We start from the raw sequence: 18,655 nt of genomic DNA, 5'->3' as shown, positions 1-18,655 counted from the left end.
CCTCATGCTGGGGAAGGTTAGGCACTGATGTGATTTTGGATTGGAACATTAATTGCCTTTTCAGTGATCTTCCCAATTAATGCTAGGAGAGTGATTGGGTGGTAGATAGCAGGGTCATCAGGGTGCAGTGTATGGTTGTTTAAGAGCGGCTGGGACTGACCTATTGTGAGAGCTGCTGGGAAGATGCTTTGGGTAAAAGGAAGACTGTATTGCCAAGGGTAAGTAGAGTATAGAGAGAGTCCCCAGATAAAGAGTTTTAATAAAGGATGCAGTTAAGACATCACCTTCGAGTACCACGGTGCGGAAGGCTTTGGTTTGCACTTGAGTATTGTAATTGGGCCATAGATGTTCCAGGTTTTTCAAAAGATTGTTGACGTTGCTTAGAAGGGTGTTGGTGTCATACATGGAGTTTACAAGGTGAGAGATAAGTGTTGTCTATTGCTGTATTGTGTTGTTTATGGAGACATTTTTGAAGGATCTGAAGATTTGGTATTCTCTTTTGAGTTGGCCTTGGTTTGTTAGTTGGGCGCTGTACAGGAAGATAGGAATGGCAAAGTGGTCCTTCCAGTGCAGGATTGAGATGTGTTGCATTGACTTGATATTGAGAACACAAGGCTGAGTGTGGAGTTTGGAGTGTTTTGATATGTTGTACCATGTTGAGTGTGTCAATGAGATTGAAGAGGGTGTGTCTTTTTTGGAGTGTGTGATGTGTATGAGGCTAAAGTCACCGAAAAGGGTAGTGTTAGCATGTTCGATGAGGGAGATGATAAGGAGGTCTAAGAAGGAATTAATGATGTCCGTGTTGTGCCTGGGAGGCCTGTAGATGAGTGGAAAGAGGGTGGTCTGACTTGCAACGTTTGGAAAGGCATGTCAGCGGCTCCATGGAACTTTCCTAGGATGGACCAGGAGGAGAAAGAAGCCTCCTCTATTCTTATCTGCAGAGTCCACAGAATGGATGCTGTAGCCTGCAGGAAGAAGAATGTCAAGGATGTGTGAGGATGGGGTGGCCAGCCATGTCTCTGTGGTGAAGAGGATATCAAGTGTGTGATATTTTATGAGGGCTGCAATGTCTAGTCCAGGGGTCACCAACCTTTTCTATAAAAAGAGCTACTTATGTTCAATGAAAATCATCCCAAACTACTAATAATGTTATTGCTGTTATAGTGACCGCAACAGATACGATTATCAGGCATAGTGGCCACCCTATGCCTGATTACCAGCAGTGATCTGCTCAGAGCATCTGGCAGGCTTGCTAGCACAACTGTAAAAAAGGCTTTATCACTTTGCAAGGTCCTTACACAGTGTAACTACCGGATTCTGAGAACAGGCAGCTCACCAACCGTGGCTAACCCAGTCGTCACGTAACAACACTCTTCTCAGGCCACTATTTACAAGATATCTAGAATACTCACCTGAGAAAGTGAAAAGAAGCTATTTACAAGCCTGTATAATCAAAGATACCACTAACGCCTAATGGATTCCATATCTTTTCCTATACTTAACTCATCTTATATTCTTTAACGTCTCCCGACGATATCTTTAATGCTATGTTTATAGTCCCGTAAGACTCTTATCTTTAACGTCAGCCGACGATATCTTTAACGTCACCCGACGATATACACTAATGGGGATACTAATGGGGATTCACCTTTAAGAGTTATTTCCCAAATGAAGTTCACACTCCCCCCTCATCAACAGTTACCTTTGCAGAAGGGCATATCCCATCCCTCTGTATGTCAGCACCTGGTTAAAAGGAAATGTTAATCTCATTCATGAAAACAACATTCAAAGATATTTGTCATTAAATCTTTATTCTACAATCAAACATGACAGAATGAGCAAAAGACAAATGAATTAAGTTAGTCGCTACCTATAACCTAAAGGGGAATAAAGATGAATAGTTAAATGTATTCTACACTAAGCTCAGAACGCCTCACCTTAGACGTGTGTCTTTCCATCCCAGCAGCGGAGCTGATCCCTCTCTCTCTCTCGTTTTGTCTTCAATGCGCTCGGGACTCTGCTCTCCCTCTATGGCTCACGAATACACGTCTGCACCGCTACGCCTCATCTAGGCTGCCATGGTTCCAGGATACTCGAACCCTCTTCTGGACTTAGTCTCTGCCACTCCTGTATGATGTCACTACAGGATTTTCAATCACTCTCCCTCTTCGTTTCAGGATTTCGATTAGCTGATGGTATCAATCTCTATGCACCAGCCTTCGGACCAACTTCTTCAGTCTACTCCACACGCTGCTCTCTCTCCTCTCCCTACTTGCTCCTTGATAATATAGAGCTCACTTTCTCTATGGAAAATTCCGGTATAAGGCCGATTCCCACCGAATTCCTGTACCAGTCCCCGGCTCCCTTCGCCTTCCACAGTGGCCACCTGCGTATTGCGTCTAGAGCCGGGGAGACAAACACATTCCTTCGATAAGGGCCAGTCTTGACCGGTTCCTCTCTAGCGAACAACAGGATGAATTCTAAACACTACCTTTACCCTGCAAGCGCCTTGGACAGTCGAGGCAGAAATACAAAATGGCTTCTCTCTAGCTTTCGGGCCTGTAGGCCAGAGAAAACGATAAAAGGCACTAAACCCTGTCAAAGCACATAGTTGAGCCCTACAAATGAACGCAAATGCAACTAGGACTGAAATGGTAGTGGATTACAGTCACCACCAGTCTGAAAATAGACTAAAATTACCCTGTCACTAGACACAGTCAATACAGAACATCCATAGTGCAATACTGGTGGCACTGAGATCATTATAATAATAGTAGTAAGTCTCACCAATGTGACATCATTTATCATTCAAGTACCAGCATTAAAAAATATTTTGGAAATTCAACCATTTTTCTTCAAATGTCAATTGATGAGTTCTTAAAAGCACACAAGCAAAGCCTTCTACTCTAGTAGGCGTGGCTGCATACAGGAGGGCTACTTACAGGCAGCTGGAGAGCTACCAGTAGCTCACAAGACACTTGTTGGAGAAGCCTGGTCTAGTCCGTGCAGTCCTGCAGAGCAAGCATTGATAAGCGAGAGTTGGAATGTGTGTTCTGCAGTTTGAGGGTGGGTGTTAGTTAATTGAATGGATTGTCTAAATGTGACTGTGGGGATCGCCAGTATAGGGTGCTGGGTGTGGCACATGATCATATCTTACCTTGTAAGTTTCATTGGAGCAGGGGTTCTGGCTCAATGCCCTTCCTGGCCCTAGCAGGCCCACACAGGGATTACCCTTGCATGTGTTCACCTTTGCTGGGAATGCCATGGGACTCCCTGAATAGCTGATTGACTTAAGGAAAAGGCAGGAAGTGATGTAACTTAATGTGCAGATGGAGGATGGGAAACCCAGTGCTTTTACTTACTGTGAAGATGGATGAGAGGAAATTAAGTCTTTTTACTTGGCTCCTTCTTTTAAGGACTATTTCCACTAGAAAACAGTGTCACATATTTATATATAATGTTCTATATAATGTTGCATATAATTGTTCTGTCACATATAATGCTGTTCTTTATATTGTATAGAGCAAGAACTGTTTTGTTTAGTTATGTTAGTAATCTCTCTAGCATATAATTTGCTTTTATAGGAGTACTCATTTTAAGTCTGTCTGAAGGTATTTTCATACAATTATGAAACATGATAGTGTATATTTATCTTGTATATTTTAACGCATCTCGTTGTAAAGGTATAAATTGTTTGCAATTTAAAAAAAATGAATTGGTAGGGCTTTATTCTGTGTATCTTAAATGGGTTACAGTTTTACAGATTTACTTTCATAAGGAAACCTTCCTTTATCGCAGCTCTGCAAATAAAGTATGGATGGCATTGCTTAGAACATGTTTCCTTTTTGCCTTTTAGTGGAAACTCTTTAATACTACATGTACACTTGTTAAAATACCCTTCTTCATTTGTACAGTAACTATTTAAATCTTTTTGTTGTCTTCCTGCAGATGGCAGTGTTAGCTCAGAAAGCAACTACATCATATTGACAGCAGCTGTCCCCCGATTTGTTTCTTGGCTGGTTAGTATCATTGCTCATTTGAATCTAAAAGAGATTTATTTGTCTTTCTCTTCTTTTATAACCAAAACAACAAAGCAACCACCGACTCACCCATCCAGACTAATACACGCATGGCAAAACAAACACATGTTTTATTTCTCCCATTTTTTTCTCTCTTGGTCCATCTTTTTCTCGTCTCTTTCACCTTCGCAGTTTTCCCCTAGCTTTTTTTTTTTTTCACAACAAGTTTATTGATAAAGATGAGCACATGTGATAGAGTGGCCCCCTACAATCAGGATGGCACCACCAAACATACCGAGACAATCATGAAGATAGGACTAAGCGTCCAGTCAAGAAATCAATGTAATACAAGGATATAGGAAACATTAACCCCGTCTTTATCTTTTCAACTACCCATCAACCCAACTCCCAGAACCCTCCCCTGGATCCCACCCTAACCCCAGGCATGTGCGCATATACAGTATCGACGTAAGTTCCTAGTGCGGCAAGTGTAGGTGTGGGGGAGCAGGGTCACCAGGCCACATGGGGCTAAAGATCTTCCTCCGGTTCAGCAGGGGGGTCCAGTTGCAAGCCCCTGTGGTCTGCCCACCTTTTCCATATTTTAAAGTGTTTACGGGGGCATCCCCGAGCCTCGAAGATCGGGCGTTCCAAACCCATACAGAAGTCAATGCCAGCCTTCCACGCACTCAGGGGGGGGGGCCTCACATCCTTCCATGCTCGGGCCAGATCCCTCTTGGCCACCACCAGCCCCAGGAGGAGCAGGTGCCTCTTGTAGATATTACCACCCACCCCCTCTAGGATGTGCAGCAGGCCCAAACGGTGGGTACGGGGGAGGGTACAGCCCAATACCTCTGACAAACAGCCCCATACACCTCTCCAGAAGCCAATCAGTCTGGGGCACGACCATACTGTGTGGAGTAGTGTACCTATCTCCGACCCACACCGCAGGCAGTCCGGGGTCCCAATCAGTCCCGCCTTCCACAGACGCTCGCGCGTATAGTAGGCCCTATGGAGAATTTTGAATTGTATGAGTCGAAAACGCATCGCAATAGCCGCACCCCTCGGGGACTCCAGGGCCTCTCGCCAATCATCCTCATCCAACTGACCGACGTCGGCCTCCCAGGCTGCCTTCAGCGGGAGGAGGGTGGAGGAGCAATGGATGACCATAGTCTGGTAGATGCGCGAAAGTTTTCTATCTCCAAGGTCGCCCATGAAGACTTTCGCTTCGATCGGGCTGAAATCAGGGAGTGAGTCAAGGTTGGTAAGACTGGGCAGCAGCGCATGCCGGAGTTGTAGATATCGAAAGAATTGAGTTTGGGGCATATCAAATTCGGTACGAAGGGCCTGGAAGGATTTGAGCGTCGTGCCGGACAGCACATGGCCTAATTGCGAGATACCAATCGCGTCCCAGCCGTCGAAGCCCGATAGCTTAGACAGTTCCGGCAGCATACCGTTATGCCACAGGGGCGTCTCCGCGGTCAGTCTGCCCCACCAGCCCATGCGACGCAAGGCCTGTTGCCACACCGCAAAAACAAGTCGCGTAACCCTTGGCAGCGAGCGACGCAGTCTGGGTGAATAGAGGATGGTGTGAAGCGAGTTGCCACCCATCAAGGCACGCTCCAGGGCATAAGCTGGGTCACCACAATCGCCATACCACCAGTCATTCAGGATGAGAAGATGTGCGGCTTGATAGTATGACAGTAAATCTGAAGTGGCCAAACCCCCACAGTAGGTGGACAAAAAACAAGTACGCAATGCAACTCTGGCAGCACCTCCAGCCCACAGAAAGCGGCCCAGCACCGAGTTGACCTGCCTAAACCACTGAGGCGGGATGGGATACGGATGGTTCTGTAATTGGTATAATAGGCGCGGTAGCGCCACCATTTTAAATATAGCGGAGCGGCCAAAGATTGATAGGGGCATCCGAGACCAGGTTTTAACATCTGACTGTACCCGCTCCCAGACTGGTATGAGATTACGGTCCCATGCAATGTCCGCCGAATCGGAGAGAAACACGCCCAGGTATTTCAGCCCGGTCGTGGCCACTCGCAGCCCCGAAGCCCAGGGGTCCGTCACCTCGCCCCCTTCCAACACCCACAGCGTGGATTTATGGAGGTTCAGAAACAGGCCTGAAGCCTCCCCAAACAGTTGCATAACCTCTAGGACACGCGGGCCTGAGCGCCGCAGGTCGGTAAGGAAGAAGAGGACGTCATCGGCGTACAGTGCGATTTTGTCGGACAGGGTGGCAGTCCACTGGAAGCCCCGTATCAGCGCGTCCTGGCGCACCCTGGCAGCCAAAGGCTCCATGGCGAGTGCAAATAAATAAGGGGAAAGAGGGCACCCCTGTCTGGTCCCGCGGCCGATATGGAACATCTCCGACACTGCCCCGGCGACCCGCACCGAGGCCGTGATATCTGTATAGAGGAGCCGGACATACGACAGAAAGACCGGGCCCAGGTTGAGACAGCGCAGCAAGGCAAATAGGAACGACCAGCTGACGGAGTCAAACGCCTTATCAATGTCGGCCAGTAACAGTGCCGCCTGGTCCCCTAAGGTCCCAATAGCGTCGATCGCCGCCTGTGCGCGACGGATATTATGTCGCGTCGCCCTGCGAGGCATGAAGCCTGCCTGGTCAGGATGGACCAAGTCCGTGATATGCGGAGCGAGCCTGTTCGCCAGGGCCTTGGCCAAGACCTTGGCCTCAACATTAATCAGCGAGATGGGCCTATAAGAATCATGGCGATCTGGGGGTCTGCCCGGTTTCAAGAAGACCACTATTTCGGCGTGGCGCCAGTCCGGGGGCAGCACCCCTCGCTCACGCGCCACCTCAAGCGCCCGACGATACGGAGAACCAAGCTGTACATGAAATTTCTTGAAAAATTCACTCGGGTAGCCGTTAGGGCCAGGGGCCTTGCCAGTGCTGAGTTGCCCCAGTGCATCACCCAACTCTTCTGCTGTGAGAGGCGCCTCTAGGGCCGTCTTGGTCTCATCCGATAACGGCACCGGTGGCAGCTCTGCGAGAAAGCGAGCCAGCTCACTGTCAGACAGGTGGTCGTGCGGGGCGTACTGGGTTGAATAGTACGTAGCAAAGCTCGTCGCCAGTTCGTGCGGGTCGGTCAAGACCTCTCCCTCACCATTTGTAAGGCCTGGCAGCAGGAGGGGTTGGAACGTTTGGTGGCACAGTCGATGGAGCATGGAACACGACTTGTCCCCCCATTGATACACCCTACTTCTGGTGGCTAGCCATGCCTGTTTGGCTTCATCCATCAGGAGGGACCCGTATGTTTGCTGTGCCTGTAACAGTAGACGTATCCCGACTTCATCGTCACCCTCGCGGCTTTCCTGTTCCAGGGTCGCCACTCGTGCGGCCGCTTCGGTAGTTTGCTCCTGACGCTTCCGCCGAGCACCATGCAATATCTATTCCCCGTATGGTAGGCTTCATGGCTTCCCATACCGTTCCTACATCGGCATCCCCAACTAGGTTTTCCCGCCAGTAGTGGTCAATGGATTCGCGCAGGTGATTAGCATACTCCGGTTGCAGGAGATGCCAAGAGGACATCCTCCAACGGAACGGCTGCCTCTTCCGGGTGAGTTCCACATCAACAGAGACAGGGGAGTGGTCGGACAGGCCCCTAGGCAGGATGTCAGCGCCCTTTACTCTACACAAACATTCCCCAGGCACAAACACACAGTCAAGCCTCGAGAACGAGCCGTGCACAGCTGAGACATAAGTATATTCCCGGGCTGCGGGGTGCATATGTCGCCAAGCATCTACCCAGCCCAAACCCTCACTCATTGCACGTAGTCTGGTGGGTGAAGGGGAAGGGGGCTGAACCTCGATCCCCTCTCGGCGCCTCTGGCGATCCACGCATACATTCATCACATCGTTCCAATCTCCCCCAATCACAGCCAACGACCCGGCAATGTCCTCCCACACTGCAAACAACCTCTCAGTCAGGGCCCATTGGAGGGGGGGAGGGGCGTAAACGCTGCCAAACACCACGGAGTCCGTGCCCACCATGCCTTTAACAAACAAGTAGCGACCCTGGGGATCAGCCCACTGCTTCTCGTGGGTGTACGCCACTCTACGGTGGATCAAAATGGCCACACCCCTGGATCCCCTGGAGAAACCTGCATGGAAAACTTGTTGATAACCAAATCTCTGTAGGCCCAGAGCCTTTGTGCCCATCATGTGGGTTTCTTGTAGCAATAGAACATCCGCAACCTCTTTTTTCCCCCAGCGTAGCACAGCCCCGCGTTTAATTTTGTCTAATAAGCCCCTGACATTCCACGTAATCACCCGCATAGAGTCTTCAGGGAGTCTATGAGTCAGTTCAGCCATGGTCCATGAAGATCCACCACACAAGCCCTCCACACCCGCGCCACCCACCACACGCCACAAGGAACATTTCTGCGACACACACATGCACACTACCGCCCACCCCAAGGAAAACAAGCCCCAACTCTACAGTCCCACAGCCCCAAACAGTCCCAATCCCCAACTCAGCGGTCCCAACCCCGACCGCCCACATCCCACCTCCCCCCACCCTATACCTCAATGAACTATGAAGTACCTGTCGCGGCATGGGTGGTCCCGAGACCAAAACGCAGGGCCCGGGCCCACCCATACCAATGGATCCCAACATCCCCAAACAGAACAGCAAGCTCACCCCACACTCCCCAACTAACAGTACCTCCCCTTAGGGCCCCCTTCGAACATGAGAGGAGTAGGCCGCCCATGGGTCAGCACCCCGAACCCTATTAAGCACATGTGACCCACCGCTTAAGCGCAGCGGGACAGAACTACAACAGACATTACGCCCTTCCTGTGTCCAGCTATGGCCTAGACCACACCACACCATGCACCCGCCCATCAATCAGTAGTGTTACCCCAATGGCCATCTGCCAAGGCCAGAAACGAAATGTCGCTTAGGAGACAAGAGGGGGGGCTCCACGGCTCTCAGGTCCCAGTCCCAGACTGAGCAGTGTCCGACTGTGCACCATCCAGCTGGCCACCCCCGGATTGGGAGCGTCTCCGTGACCTAGACTTCCTGTGTCTCCTGCTCCTGTTGGATGATTCGCCCCTCTCTTGCGACGACCCACGCGAAGCTCCGGAGTACAGGCCCGGCTGGGCATTCGGTCGGATCCTGACTGTCTCATCTGTCCAGCTAAACACCGCCTCCGGGGTGTCGAAAAAGTGGGTCTTGGAATGAAACACAACCCGCAGACGAGCAGGGTACAACAGTGAATATTGAATTTTCAATCCACGTAACTTGGCTTTCGCATCTTGGAAGGATCGGCGCTGCTGCTGCACCAGCCTGGTATAATCTGGGAAAATCATAATCCTGTGACCCTCGAACGACAAGTCCTCCTTTGCTCTTGCTTCTCGGAGAATAACGTCCCTGTCATGGAAGTTAAGGATCTTGGCGATGACCGGACGTGGTCGCTCACCGGCCGGCGGTTTCTGCGCCAAGGCCCTATGGGCGCGCTCCACCACAAAGCAGCGTGACAAGACGTCCGGGGGAAGCCAGCTCTCCAGCCAGCGTGTCAAGAATACATCCATGGACCCCTTCTCACAATCCTCTGGAAAGCCCACAAAGCGCAGATTATTCCTTCGCGCCCTCCCTTCCGCATCCTCGACACGGAGCGCTAGCCCCTTTTGGATCCTGGCCATGTCCTCCACTTTCTTTTTCAGAGCCACCACATCGTCCTCCACCCCTGTAATCCGAGTTTCGGTTTCGGTGATGCGGGCCACAGCATTGCGGAGATCTTGACGCAGCAGCATGACATCGGCGCCAACCGCCCCAATTTTGGCATCAAGCATGTCTCTGGACTGCGTAATGGCGGCCATCAGGGACGCATTATCAGGGCCTGTGGACTGGCCACCGCCGGAGGCCCCGGAGCCTCCACTGGGCCCTGTGAATTTATCAATTGTCCCTTGCTTGGTGGACCCAGTGCCGCCCCCACCTCTCGTCATGGTTAGTGGCAAGGAAAAGGGCCTCACTGCCCCAGCGGTGGGCCCCTCGTCAACAGCAATTCAACAGTATCGTCCACTCGGGGGCCAAGGAGACTCCGTCGGGGCTCAAATGCCGTCCCCAGTGGGCACCCCCAGAACACAGACACCGCAGCTCAGCTCCGGGCAGCAATCCCCAGCGGGAACGTTCAACAGGATAGCTTCTTCACCAGGTTAGGGCTTCCTGGATCTCAGTCCGGACCTCACCCAGGATCTGCGAGCCAGGACGCGCAGAGGAAGGTCTCAAGAACCGGGGACGTCCAGCCCCGTCGTCTGCCTGGCCACCCCACACCCAACTCGTGTCCCAAAGCAGCAGATGATGCAGGGCAGACACTCGGGTCTTCAGACTGACTAGCCCCGAACACCACCCGGGTCACAAGTCACAAGTCCCGTCACAGCGCCCCAGCGCCGGTCCACCAGAGGGGAGGAGGGGGGGGGGGGGGCACTCACAGTTTGTCTCGGGCTATCCGTGGGAGACCTCCACGCACCATCCGGGCAGTAGGCTCGTCCCTCCAGGCACCACCAGCTCCAGCCATCCAAGTCCGACGTGGCGTGCAAATCTCTAGCTCTCCAGCCGCTCCGAGCCCACCTCCCGGTCCAGGAGCCAGTAAACTCGAGGCCCCGGCGTCCCCAGGGCCAGGCAAGCTTCAAGGACACTCCAGAGCACCAGCGTCCGAGGCAGGACCCAGCGGGGGGCTCCCTCCGTCGTCTCACCGGCCCCAAGCAGTCCCGGGAACAGGCCCGGAGAGGTTCCCCTAGCTTTTTTAATCTCTCTCTTGCTCCATTTCTCCATAATAGACTTGAGATGGCTTTGTGGTCCTCTGTATGAAGGTATTGTCATAATATGCATTCAGTAAAGTATGAGACCATTAAAGAAGCATTGCACTATATTGAGGAAAACTCATTATAGCTGAGATGTAACGTATTCACCTCAGATTCTTCTTGCCTATGCACTGTAGTTGTAGATTAATTCACTGGCTAGGGTTTTGGTTAACGACCTGAACTATCATGTAGTCCGGTCTTGTATTTTTCAAGTTTCCTGAGCTGAACATTTACCTCAATATAGCACTGCCTTTGTGCTATGAACAAGACGTGATGAAGGGTATCAAATGGCCTGTGGGTGATGAGGGCTAGCTAGAGTGAAACAAATGTTTAATATAACCTTACTCTCTAAAGTGGTAGATTGGTCGAGCAGTAAGGCAGTTTCAGAGGACAGTGTATAGCATTTGTTGTACACACTCAGTCAGCAAATGATCTCGCACACTCAAGAACTGATCTCTAGGCCAAATGTTTTGTATCAAAAGATATAGTTGTTTTATTTTAGAACCAACAAGGTATCAAAATATACTTTCTTGGAATGAGTTACTGTAGTTGAATACTTTTCAAATAGGCATTAGAGTTTTGATCACAATAGTGATAGTTGTTGCAATAGGATACACAATTTCAAACACAATGCAACATTGAGCTCAATGGGAATTTCTAGTTAAATGCAATTAGTTACTTTGTAGATTACTTTTCTAACCACAGGACTGGATCCTATATTCAGTCCTGGGACATGCACTGTAAACAGTTAAGTAAAAGCGTTTTGGTTACAGTAGTGATTTTTAAAGAATATTATTGTATTTTAAAAGAAACTTTTCTAGATGAAATTACCAATGCTATCCTATGGAAGGAAATTCAGATTGCAGGTAAAGTATGTTTGCGTTACATTTGTGATCCAGTGCTGGGCTCCTTGGTTCAGCACTGGGACATCTATCTAAAACAGGCAAGTAATTACGTTTTTATCGTTGGCACGATTTTTAAAGAATATTTGTAAGTTTCAAAAATCGACAGTAACTTTTTCAGCAAAAAGCAGGCAATGATATCCTATGGAAGGACATTCAAGTTACTGGTAAGTACGGTTAAAATTACTTTTCAGGGTCAGTACTGAGCTACCAGATGCGGCACTGAGGTCTCTCCTGATAGCAGGTGAGTAAATCGGAATTCGTTGTTCGGCTGATTTTAGATGAATATTTTAAAGGTTAAAAACTCCGCACTTAGAAGAATTTCCTAGTGAAACCAGCCAATGTTATCCTAGGGAAGGAAAAGGAGTTATCGGCTTTTAGATAAGTACTCAACTGGTTGAGTTAATGTTCTGAGCATAGACTCTGGGGTCTCCCAGGGTCGGAAAGGTACAGTTGTTGCACCCTCAGTGGCACAGGGGCAGCCAGGTGCAGAGAGAGTAGGCCCAATGCAATCCTATGGAGGGTAGGGGGGCCTTGGGTTGGTCGCTGCAAACAAGCTGGCCACGCGGCTGTGGGAGCTGAGCTCCTGGTCACTTACACAGGTCAAGTGGGGAAGTAAAGTAGTGTAGTTGCTGCACTTCCAGTGGCACTCGGGCGGCTGGGTGCAGGGTGCTTTTGAGCCGTCGGGCGCTCAATGTTAATCAATGGGAGAGTAAAAAAGTGAACAAACGATGAAGACTCGGGGACGGATATTCTTCAGGTGCGACCACCACTTCGAGAGGTAAGTTGGGATCTTGGAGAAGAGGTAGGTAGCCCAAAGGAAGGCACAGGGGGCCGCAGGGCGCTGGGTGCAGGTGTGTCTTTTGGTGTCGGGAATTCTTACCCTCAGCTGGTCGCGGTTGGAGGGGTGCCTGGTTCTGAGGCTGCAGGCGTCGCCTGGGTCTACGAGGAGGGTGTTTGGGGACTGGATTCCAGGTCAGAATCGCCGGGGGACGTCCTTAGGGTCTTTGTTCACTCAGGCACAGGCCGGGCTTGACGGGTGTAGAGTGTGCAGGATTCGTGGTTCCTGGCTGGCACCAGGGGTATTGCTGTTTGAGCAGAGCCACTGCTCATGGGAGTCCCAATCACTAAGAGGCTCAAGGCAGGAAGGTCCTCCGGGGTTCTCGAATTTGCTGTCCGCAGGAGATGCCGGGATTTAGCAGGAGCAGATTCAATGATCAACTGGCCTGTAGGGCTGAGGCCAAGTCAGTTGGTGTCGTCCTCTTGCTAGCAGCTGCACGGCAAGTCTTCTTCTTCTTGGTCTTCTTTCTTGTTTCGAAATCAGGATCTGAGGAAGGAAGGTTTAGGGTGCCCCTAAATACTAAATTTAGGGGCGGTACAGGTAAGGGAAGAGAAGGGACCAGGGTCCCTGTCCTGGGGTGAGTACACCCCCTATCCTGCTCCTCTCCTGTGGGAGGGGGCAGGAGCCTATCTCTGATTGGGCAGGGCTCCCCATCCTCAAGATGGCTGGAGCCCGGAGTTGTGCTTCACCTTGCCTCTCCCACCTGAGGGCTGAAGTTGGCACAGGCTAGCACACCCCCTTTCCTCACGTAGGGTTTCCTTCCAGTCTTCCCGCCAGAGTGGGGGTCAGAACTGGTGGGGGCCAGTAGCTGAGTACAGCAAGTGGCCTGGAGAAGCTCACAAAGGCGGCATGCCTTTGAAGCTTCCCCCTGCCCATCCTGGGGAAGGAGACCTAGCACCTCGCCCAGGATATGCACAGTTGCAGGTCCAGGAGAGCGTGGAGAGCCGGTCCAGGAGAGCGGGGGGCTCTCCACCCAGGGGTCCAGCAACATGTCTGCTGGGTGGCAGCCTAGGAAGCCTCTCAGACAAGACGTAGATTGTAGGTTAAGTTTCAGGGGGTATCTGTAAGATGCCTTCTGTAGTGCATTTTACATCAGTGTGGGTTTAATGTGCTGAGAAGTTTGATATCAAACTTGTCAGTCTTCAGTGTAGCCATTATGGTGCTGTGGAGTTCGTAATGACAACCTCCCAGCACCATATACTCTTAATGGCATCACTGCACTGACAGTGGCCAGGATTGTCCCTGGGTACTGTTGGGGCACAGGGCTCATGCACCTGTGCCCACACCACTGGCATAGGGCACCCACCTAGAGTGGTGACTGATGTATGCCAGGGCATTGGGTTTGTGGGCATGGCACACAGGGATGTGTGCCATGTCGACACTTTGTTTAGTTCTGTACTAGGACACTCAGCCTGCAAATGCAGTGTGTGTGTGTCGGGGTGCAGGGCCCCTAAGGGTGGCACAATAAGTACTGCAGCCCTTACGAGTCTTCTCTGGTCACAATGCCCTGTGTACCTAGGGTACCATTTACCAGGTCTGACCTGTGGCCAGAGATGCCAATTGGGTTTTAGTTTCAACACAGTTTTTAGGGAACTAACACAGGCCCTGGGCACCTGATTGGCAGGAGCCCATTGCACACTCAGTCAAAGCACATCAGCAATTCAGCAAAAAGTGCGGGCATACCATGCAAGAAAGATGGCACTTTTTCACAAGCACCACAGACTTTGCCTCGTCGATTCAGTTCTCAGTCGAGAGGAAGGTCCGAGCACTGGTTCTCTTTCTCGAAATTGTCGGAGTCGGGTAAGAAGCACCACAAAAAGCACATCACTCCACCCGTCTTGTGACGTGGCGGAGAAAACTTGGCTTCGCATTTCCCTCCCTTTTTTCGGGTCCGGGAGCAACCCACCCCGCACCCCTAGTTGAAGAAATTTTATGACGCTATGTGTGCTATATTTAGGCAGCCTCACCTTGCCGGTGTGCTTTCAGGCCCCATAGGCTCAAAAGTTGGAGAGGTCCCCATGTTTCGCATGCCAGTGGCTCTGGCCACGGTCTCGGGGCAAGGTGTTCGCCGTCGGATGGCGACCACCGGCATCGCCTCTCCCATCCTCATTTCCGATGACACGGAGCTGGTCGGGCATCCTCAGACGCCAAGACAAGCGCCAACAGAGCCGTACGGCTCCATGCTGTTCACCCAGCTCTATTGTGAAGGGTTAGGGATGGAGGAAGAGGATTGGAAGGGGAGCAAGATCACTTAGAAATCCTGCACCAACAAGATGTGGACTGGGTTGAGGAACTGGGTGAAGCCAGTGGTTTGGACACCTCCCCAGACTCTGGCATGCTTTCCCCTCCTAGCCTGGCCAGCTTTGCAGTGGTGGTGCGTAGGTCCTTGACCTGCAGCTTCCTACAGTGGCAGTCAAGACTAACGTCTCATTAGAGGTCCTGCAACCTGGGGTCTCCAGCTCTGTAGACCTACTGCTGTTCAACAAGGCCTTAACAGATGTCTTTCTGGTAACCTGGTCCAAACCCAGCAGAGAGGCCTGCCGCCATCGCCCTCCACCCTGCGACCCACTTTTCCTTACAGCCCACCCCACCCCACCCCTCAGAGCTTGGTGGGCCAGGCTTTCACTTCCTGTAGCACGTTCCCTTCCGCACCCCCAGACATGTAATGCAATAGACTGGAGAACTTCGGAAAGAAGCATTTTTCTTTTGCCAGTCTGGCATTGCGGTCGGTGAACATCGCGTTAATTTTGGGCTGTTACTCCCATTCGATATTGGATACGGTTGCACAGGTGCTACCCAGAGTCTCGGAGGGGGGGCCGGGCTCTACTCTCTCAGGGCCTATCAGACAGGAGGTACGCAGCTAAGTTCGCCATCAGATGTTGCTTGGACACGACATACTTGCTGGGTAGAGCGATTTCCATGATGGTGGCAATTCGTCGCCAGGCCTGGTTGAGGACGTCTGGTTTTTCTGGGGATGTCCAGGCTAACCTCATGGACATGCCCTTTGATGGCTCCCGTCTCTTCGGATGCTGCCCTTGAGCGCTTCAAAGACTCTTGGGCCAGAGCCAAGTCTTTGGTCCTCACCCCGCCACCCTCAGGGCTTCATCTGTTTTTCGCTCCTTTCGTGGCTACGGAAGGAGCTATCAGCCGCGTCAACCCTATGACTCAGAAATTACGACGGACAGGTGGGTGTAGTAAATAGTCCGAAGGGGCTATTTCCTCCCCTTCAAGTCTACTCCTCCATCTATGTCTCCAGTGTAGGACCGGCTGACTGAGGATCACCGTGCTTTGCTCTGCGAGCAAGTCAAGACTCTCTTGGCCAAGGGAGTTATAGAGAGGGTTCTCGGGCCCGAAGTAGGCAGTGGTTGCTATTCCTGCTACTTTCTGGTCCCCAAGAAGGACGGAGGCCATCGTCCTATTCTAGAGCTCAGAGTCCTCTATTACTTCCTCAAAAGTAGAAATTCAAGGTGCTGAGCAAGGTGACCCTTGCTCGGGTCCTGTCTGCCCTAGACCCCGGAGACTGGATGGTAGCGCTGGACTTGCAAGATGGTTATTTTCATACCCCTTTCCTGACGGCCTGTGGTCGCTACCTGCGGATTCACGGTGGGTCACAAGCACTTTCAATTTGCTGTGCTTAACTTTTGACTCACCAGCATCCCTCTGGTGTTCACAAAGGTGATGGAGGTGGTCACCATCCATCTGCGGAGATCAGGAGTGCCAGTCTTCCCCTATCTCGACTGGTTGTTGAAGACAGGCTTGCCCCAAGCAGCTGTCTCCCACCTCAAGGCTATGGCGAACCTACTGCATTCCCTGGGATATTCTATCAATGTGCCTAAGTCACACCTGACTCCCTCTCAGACACTCCCTTTCATTGAAGCGATTCTGAACAAGGCGCCGTTTCTGGCCTATCCTCTCGAACGGCGAGTCCAGGATATTTGTGCTATTATACCGATGTTTCAGCCTCTATCCTGGCAATAAAAGGCGTTTTGCAGTTGATCAATGGTAGGCTCGTACAGGTGTTCACGGACAACACTACCGCCATGTGGTACTGCAACAAACAAGGCGGAGTGAGGTAGTGGAGTCTTTGTCAAGAGGCCCTGCGTCTCTGGACTGGGCTGGAACAACTGGGCATTTCCCTGATAGTTCAACATGTTGTCGGTTCTCTTAACTCCAGGGCGTACCAGCTCAGCCAAAGATGCCTTGTGGATCACGAATGGCGTCTCCATCCGGAGGTGGCACAAGGTCTCTTTAGCAGTGTGGAGAGCCTTGGTTAGATCTGTCCGCCTCCAAAGAGAATGCGCAATGTCAGCAGTTTTATGCATTAAAGTTTCCCAGGCGGCACTCGTTCGGCGACACTTTTCGTTGCGAGTGGAGAGCTGGCCTCCTATATGCCTTTCCACCCATACCACTCCTGCCCAGAGTGCTCAAGAAGATCTGGAGCGACCGGGCACAAGTTATTCTTGTGGTTCCAGACTGGGCACACTGAGTTTGGTATCCAGAGCTTCTATACATTAGCATCGATCCTCTGGTCAGGCTTCCCCTTTGGGAGTATCTTCTGGCACAGTAGCGGGGGAGGATTCTCCACCTGAACCTGTTCAACCTCTGCCTTCTTGCATGGAGATTGAGCGGTGACAGTAGACAGCTTTTGACCTCCTTCCCTCCTGAAGTCTGTTTGGTTATCTTGGTAGTCAGGCGTCCCTCCACAAAATCAGTACATGCCTGCCGATGGAACACATTTTGCAAATATTGTACAGACCGGTCTATTGACCCTTTATCTGTTCCCTTATCTGAAACCCTTCTGTTTATACTTTTTTTGGCCCAGCAGGGCTTTGCTCTGGGCACACTGAAGGGCTAACCATCAGCCCTTCGGCTACCTGATCAGCCATCTAATTTCAAATCTCCTCAAGTGCAGAGATTCTTAAAGTGGTTAACCCATTTGTTTCCTCCTTCACGTTTTATCATGCCACAGTGGGACCTTAATTTGGTTCTCACCTTTCTGATGTGTGCACCGTTTGAGCCTCATAACTGCCCTCTGCGGTTGCTCACCATCAGACCGCTTTTTTTGGTGGCAATAACCTCTGCCAGGAGGGTTAGTGAACTGCAGGCACTGTCTTCACAGCCTCCTTACCCGACGATCTTTCGGACAAAGTAGTACTCCGGACTAGGGCATCCTTTCTGCCTAAGTTGGTAACACCCTTCCATCTGGGACAGTCTGTCACCCTTCCCACCTTTTATACTCCCCCCGCATCCTTCCAAGGAAGAGGAACACCTCTATCGTCTGGACCCAAAAAAGAGCATTATCGTTCTACCTCGATCGAACCAAAGAGTTCCTGGTGGATGATCAACTCTTAAAAGGATTCATGGGAGCAAAGAAAGGACATGCTGTCCACAAGAGAACTATATCCCAATGGGTTATTCTCTGTATAGAAATCTGTAACACTTTAGCGAAGAAGGATCCCCCTGAAGGGCCCATTCCACCAGGGCCAAAGCGTTCACCACGGCTCTCCAGTGTGGTGTTCCCATCTGCGATATCTGCCAAGCGGCCACTTGGACATCTCTACACACGTTCGCCAGACACTACTGCTTGGATTCTCAGGTTCTGTAGGAGGGGATCTCTGTGTATAGTCATAATCTAGTGAATAGTCCCGCTCATGTGTGTGGACCCCGGCAATCAAAAATAATCTCTTAAGTTGTCAAAAAATTGCAGAACTGCAAAGACACTTAAGAGAGAATTTAAAGACCGATAATGCAGCCTATATCCACAGGCTACACTGTCCAGTACTTCAACTAGATATTCCACCAAAAAAAACACACAAACAGCACAACCTGCCCAGTTTCCTCCACATAGAAACTTGCCTCTACAAGCAAAAGCCTGTGGAATGATAGAGAGGAAGGTATGGACAGACAAGCCCCATAGGCTGCTATTATGTGGCTCAAACAGGATACTGTGCCTTTAAGAAAACTTTCCAGAACTCTCTCAGTATCCCAGAATGCACAGCAGGTCCCTTTTACTTTCAGTTCTTTTTTCCGGCTCCTGCTAGCAGGACCCTGGAGCATT

The 18,655-nt window shown here is 50.9% G+C and overlaps 1 protein-coding gene across 1 annotated transcript in view; it reads left to right on the top strand.

Annotated features, from left to right (window-relative positions):
* DNAAF9 (dynein axonemal assembly factor 9) overlaps nucleotides 1-18,655 on the top strand; it is an 816,325-nt gene that overhangs the window by 398,571 nt on the left and 399,099 nt on the right. Inside the window, exon 18 of the mRNA XM_086964303.1 lies at nucleotides 3,949-4,019. Within this exon, the coding sequence (XP_086820429.1) occupies nucleotides 3,949-4,019 (71 nt within the window). The remainder of the gene's footprint in view (nucleotides 1-3,948; nucleotides 4,020-18,655) is intronic.

The sequence above is a fragment of the Lissotriton vulgaris genome, chromosome 3_2 (assembly GCF_964263255.1).
Source record: "Lissotriton vulgaris chromosome 3_2, aLisVul1.2, whole genome shotgun sequence".
Taxonomy (NCBI): Eukaryota; Metazoa; Chordata; class Amphibia; order Caudata; family Salamandridae; genus Lissotriton; species Lissotriton vulgaris.
Note: the sequence above shows the minus strand (reverse complement) of the source record. Positions and strands in the feature narration are given on the sequence as shown.